The sequence below is a fragment of the Leuciscus leuciscus genome (genome assembly GCF_965113295.1).
Source record: "Leuciscus leuciscus genome assembly, chromosome: 5".
NCBI classification, from domain to species: Eukaryota; Metazoa; Chordata; class Actinopteri; order Cypriniformes; family Leuciscidae; genus Leuciscus; species Leuciscus leuciscus.
Window position 1 is genome coordinate 27,969,695 of NC_138729.1, and position 6,405 is coordinate 27,976,099.

At 38.0% G+C, this 6,405-nt stretch overlaps 1 protein-coding gene across 1 annotated transcript; it reads left to right on the forward strand.

The window, feature by feature from the left end:
* Positions 1-1,264: 1,264 nt before the first annotated feature.
* LOC309498423 (uncharacterized protein) lies at positions 1,265-5,922 on the forward strand. The gene is made up of 2 exons (XM_082169168.1): positions 1,265-3,270; positions 4,235-5,922. The coding sequence occupies exons 1-2, from the start codon at positions 2,613-2,615 to the stop codon at positions 4,978-4,980; spliced, it is 1,404 nt and encodes a 467-aa protein (XP_082025294.1). The 5' UTR covers positions 1,265-2,612; the 3' UTR covers positions 4,981-5,922.
* Positions 5,923-6,405: the final 483 nt, after the last annotated feature.

The window sequence follows — 6,405 nt, forward strand, 5'->3', positions numbered from 1 at the left end:
GGCAACACAGTCTGAGCGCAAACTGTACGTCATATGAGGCCTGAAGTTCAAAAGATTGCGTATGCTTTTAACTTGAATCAATTTATTCAAGTTAAAAGCATTTTAATACATTTTAATACATTTATTTCCAATATAGTAAATACACATCCAAATATGCCTCCACTCCAGCATTTTCCAAACAGCTAATTATAACCCAGATAAGTTAACCAACCTCACACTTTCTCAAATTACTTCGAGCTGTAATTAAAATTCCCCTGTAAAGGCATTCAGTAATGTAATGCGCACTTCTCTCTAGAGACAAAAAGCTGCCACCCACCGGAGACACACTCCTAATTACACCTGCCATAATTACCCGTTGAGGGGAGGGGCATAGACATGTTATAGGTGCACAGCACTTGCTGATTGGTCCGCATTAAAAGAAAAGTGTGCACCGATTTTTATGTATGCTATAATACTTTGATTGTTAAAAATGTATTATTTATTGCTTTTTTATTTACATCTACAACTGTGCACCCTTTAAACTGGCACACACACATTATGGAGTAGGGCAGCAAAATGTGATTTGCATCCCTCCCCTCAACAAATGTAGTGATGGTACATTCCACCTGCCCTTACTCCCCATAAGGTACTGTAGTAGCTGTGGATGGGTTGCCTAGCAACACCATTTCCAGAGAACCAAGCATGCAGTATGTGGTTGGATGGACATGAACTGTTCTGCATTAATCCTCCACACATATATTCATAGCCACTTAGGTAGGTCACATAATATCTTACCCAGTCTATGATGGAGTTAACTTCATGTCTGTAAGCAATCATTCAACCTATCATTCAATCTATACAACCATGTATAGACATTTTTTTTATTTAAAAGCTTTAAACATGCTTCCCTCTGGCAACATAGGCTATGATTCTGGAGAAGATGAGTGTGATCACACTCCTCTCTAACAGGGCTCTGGGCTCAGATTCACAGATGGCAGAGAAAGAGGAAGGTTCAGACCCGATTTTAATTTAGAGCAACAACATTAGATCTAAAAATAAAGAGTTTTTCCATTATAGAGTGTTATTCCATTTGTCGACCTCTAGAGCTCGCTATTGCTCTTTCTTACAGCATGCTGAGGGAAAATGCTGTGTAAATGAGAACCATTTGAACAAATGCCATGTATAAGTCAAACAATGTTTTAATATGTAAATAATAATAATTATTAGTTAATAGTTCATTTCCAACAACTATCAGAACTGAAGAAAAAAAAACATGAACTCAAATGGACAGGATTCGATGAAACCTTTGTTATTCTAGGAAGTTGCCGTCTGATCTTTAACCCAACAGTGATTTATCTAGTGTTCTGCTTCAAGCTCCCTCTAATGTTTAACCCTGAAGTGTGTTTAATCAAACAACATCCTGCAGTGTAAGGTCATAAGACAGCAGTTTCAAAACCTTAAACCTAAAACTGAGTGTCTCACTCAATTTATGCAAAACATCAGTTTTCAATGCATAGAATTTACATATTGTCCAGATGTGCTTTTTAGACAGGTACAAGGTAGTTGTAATTTTTTATTATTATTATTCCATATAGTAAGTTACTCAGAGATAAGTAATACACTTCCCCTTTGTCGCCATGACAAACTCATTGATTATCTGTAGGCCTACTAAGGAGACCACATCATGGAGCATTGCATCTGTAAATAACGATGATCATTCCAATTACATCATTCCATTTTTTTATTTAAATAAAGACATTCATTCTTATATGGATTGACTTTTATATTCAAAAATGTATTTAAACATATATCTATAGTACTGTGCAATAGTCTTAGGCACGCACATTAGTATTTTCACCAGAAAAAAAAAAGGTTTTATGCCAGTTATTTATATCTTGCTGTAGTTTAATAATCCAGTGAGATTTTTGTATGCACAAGGAGTCTGTTAGGACGATTCTAAGGGCCCACGCACTTTTGGGGCATCCAGAGATCGATTTTATTAATAGAATGGGTGCGGTAGGGGACCCAACCTCATATTCTTTCATTGGGTCCAAAATTGCTAGCGGCACCTCTGCTAATCACTGACAGACTCGATGATGGTGAGATCAGATCTCCATGTGGATCATACAGGCTGTTGTCAGACTTTACTATTTGGAAATGTATTAACTGATATTTACTGACACACTACAGCAAGATATAAATTCGGGCTTAAAAATTGTAAAAAAAAAAAAAAATTCTGGTGAAAATACTAACATGCCTAAGATTTTTGCACAGTACTGTAAATCACCTAATAATAAACAGAATGACTTTACTCACAACAATTTAAGGCTCAAAGAATGAAAACTACAAATCCCAGGCTGTTGTTGACGTCATTATTCCTCGACATTACTTGTGATGATAGCAGAACGCGACAGCTTGAGCAAGATATACAAAACACTTTAGGTTTTCTGTGCTTTTAACATCATAACCAGGTAACGTATCGAAGTACTGGCAATGGAAGCGAGGCCGTAAACTATTCTATTCTAGCCCTCAGTTAGCTAAGACAGAAACCCAAACCCATCTCTTTTGAGCTCTGCAATCACGTATGTAACATTACATCTCACAGTGAAATACTGCCGTGGATCAGAATAACCATGACTTTGAGCATGGATATCAGCGTTTCTTTTCTCAAGTGCGAACTCGCCTCCACTATCGACCATGCGGTAAGATGCGCAGTAGAATCAGTTTTGAAAGAAACAGCGCGAGTTGTTGGCATAAAGCTGGCCGCGGCTCGCAATGCTGCCGCAGAGTCGCACAAAGAGAACCAGAGCCTGCGCGAGAGACTGGAGATCTCCGAGAGCGAGCTGAAAGCGGTTCGCTACTACATGACTGCGGCTGAAAAGAACATCAAACAGTGTTTACTTCTCAACAGAACCCTGCCTGGGTCAAATATCGTGCACACAAACGCAGACGACGCACACTTTGTGTTTCCATCATGTGCTGCGGATGGAAGCCCCACATCACAGGCGCAGAGCAGAGATTCCTCCCGCAAGACCTTCCGAAACTCACCGGGAAGAATTCACAGTCCTAAAAATCTCCCTAGTGTTGGCCTCTGTCTCCCCACAGTACAGTCTGACTGGCCTCGTGAGTGTGTCAACCGCAGAAAGACACGAGGGTCTTCAGTAGGCAACAGTTCAGCACTCAGGAGTGACCCCACGACCGCACAAACTCTTCTGGAAAATAGTGCTGTTCTCTACAAACCAGAAGATGAGACAGAAGGCCCGTTTTACATCACGAATGAGGGCGAAAAAGGTTCATTGTTGTTATTATTATTTCCATTTACCAATAGGCTCGAAGCAAATTTTGCCCTCCAGAGTTTGGTCTTCACTAGAAAAATCAGGTAACGTTAGGTAGGTGGGTTTGAGCTAAACTCTGCAGAACAGTGGCCCTCCAGGACCAGATTTGAGGAACCCTGCCATAGAGTAATGATCATAGCTGTTTATTAACCCTCTAAAGCTTGACATATGAAATAATAGCCAGAAATATCTGTTTGAAATGGAACTATTTATTTAGCCTTTAGACAAAATATTTTTTTTAAGGAGTTGCATGTAGTGAGAATATGGAGCTAACAATTTTGTTCAGGTGCCCAAACTGAGCAAAAACATTTGGTGCAGATGTTCTTTATAAGGCAATAAAGATTCTCATAGCCTGTAATGTAAATCAACGAGACTTTTATAACAGTATAACACTGCTTGCATAACATGCAAGTTTTATGATCAAAGCTCTGTCATTTTAATTGTGAAGGGCAAAGTAGATAATGCAATACCATGATGATTGATAAATGCACAAAAAAACTTCTCAAAAGCCTGTTGTATCATATTTGATACTTACATTGTAACAAAAAAAAATTCTAAAATATGATGCAAGATAACCAAGTAATCCTAAATTGCTTCAGTCCAGTAAGTGTATATTGACATATTACTAACAATATAAAAGTTATAACATTTACTTTACAGAAAAAAGATGTGTACCATGACCTGAAGGGGGACATTTATAGAATAATTCTAAAAGGCCTTTTACTTACTGAAAAAGTATGAACTATCATGTAATAGATTATGTGCAAGTTTTGGTCATGTTGATAATTTAGAGGGCTTAGAAAATGTATGTATCAAATATGATACAGTAGGCTTTATTGGATTGACAGCATGTCAGATTCTTTAGTCTGAGTAGCCTATAGTTTCATCCATATAAACGTGAGCTTTTCTTTGTTTTACAGACAACAGTTCTGCAGCAACAGACACTGAGAGGAGACACGAGGAGCCAGAAGTTTCAGGCCCCTCCGCAAACCCACCAGAGGAGCAGTCTGACATGACGAATTTTGAGTTTGAAATAAGCACACCTGCTGGGAATGTTAATGAGCTGGAGCTGATACAGGTGATGGAGGACACTGATGATATCAAACAGGGCACCATTAAAATCGAAGACGATCCTGATTCACTCACATTAGAGCCTCCCTCATCAAATCCAGCTGTAGTCTCTTCATCCAACTCCATGCAAGAGTTACCACAAATCTCCTCGCCTCCAGTGCCTGAGAGCGATGGCGATGCTTTGCTGGCCTTGGCGCCACCTGTGGGGAGTGACTCCAGGTTCAGCGGGACAGTCGATAGCCCTGATAAAGTGCACCGCTGCAACATTTGTGGCCGGGGATTCAGACGTTTCTACTGCTTGAAAACACACCAGCGCATACACACGGGAGAGCGGCCGTATCCTTGCAGATACTGCGAGAAACGCTTCCGCCATTTGGACAGCTTACACAAGCACCAGCGCATTCACACGGGAGAGAGACCGTACCGCTGCGCCGAGTGCGGATGCTGCTTTAGAGAACTCGGTCAACTCAAAAAGCACAGACTCAAACACTCACCCACATTTGTTCCTGTGGCCAATCCCTCCTTCCCTCTCCTCCCAGCCGGACCCTCCTATGTCTGGTCACATCTCAACACACAGTCTTTGGATTCAGTCTAGGCTTGTGATAGTATCACTTTTCAAAGCTGTAATTGTGGAAACTTGGTATACAGTATTATGGCGTGTTGAATTATGTTACAAAAACAGGTTAAAAAGATGAACAAACTTGTCCTCTTAATAACCTGGAGCATTTACATACAATGGACATTTTTATTGTGCTTTGTTTTAAATTAAACCGATTGTTTCAAACAGATTAAAGTGCAAAAGAATACAACTATAAAGAATCAAAACATTTTTCAACCATTATCTGAATATCTTTTCTGGGCTGGGCTGGCCTGTTTTAATCCAGATTAAAATGTACAAGTGTAAACAAATGCTTAGTATTTAATAAGTATTAAATGCTTATGTTTATTTGAAAATAAATATCAAGTATTTGGTGTTGATTGATTAATACCACAGTGAATACAAAAATGAGAACATTTAAAGGCTATTTGATTTAATTTCTATGAGTTCAGAAACAGAAAGTCATCAGTGTTAACCAGTTAATGGAAAATAAGATAATGTGCATTCTAAAAATCTTAACAGTTCGAATAATGAGGTATCTAGAATGATTCATTTTATTTTGAAGTGTGCATGATAACAATACCGTACTTTCATTACCGCAATATACTGTATTATCGAATAATGGTGAATGTCTAATTCAGTCTAAGGCCATAAGAATTATGGTGTTGTGCAAAACACCCCTCACATAAAGTTAATTTGGTAACAGTTTGGTCCAGAATCAATTGGAGTTATATTGGAAGATATATATTTGCCTGATTGTATGAACATTTTTACACATCAACATATCATTTAGATCCATATACAAATGTACAAAATACCTTCTCAAACATGCAGCATAGCCAGAATTTACGAGTTGATTTCATGCATAAGAACAACTTGATGTTACACTGCGAAAATTTGAAATGGGTTCCAGATAAGAATAAACTTTTCAGTAATGCATTTTCTGGTCTTGAGAATTAATTTTGCTCACTGTCATGCAACAATGTGCATCCTGCATAAATCAGAACTGAAACCAATTAATATATTCATAAATATAATTGTAGCACTTCAAAGATTTTTAAATGCATCAGTTTAACATTTTGACCTGAGAAATAAAAGCAGAAAGACTACTGCTGGGGGAATACAATTACTAAATACACATTTATCTAGTAGGCCTACTAACGTGATTAATTTTTAAAGTTTGATACAACCTAAAATTATATTATGTATGTATGGTACATTGTTTTATTTCTGATAAATAAATAAAAAAGTTTGACTAATCAGATAGGTATTTAATTAACGAGTTAACTAGTTACAGCATATGGTTCCCTCATGTTCTACTCAAAATCATCCCCCTCTTGTGATATTTCACCCGTCCTCTCTGTGGAGTCACATGGGCACTTTCTCTGTCCCGTGACTTTTTTTTTCTTTCTTTTTTTTTTT

Coding starts and splice junctions, on each gene's coding strand:
- LOC309498423 (XM_082169168.1), top strand. CDS start 2,613: ATGACTTTGAGCATGGATATCAGCGTTTCTTTTCTCAAGTGCGAACTC. Junction 3,271..4,234: donor CACGAATGAGGGCGAAAAAG/GTTCATTGTTGT, acceptor TTTGTTTTACAG/ACAACAGTTCTGCAGCAACA.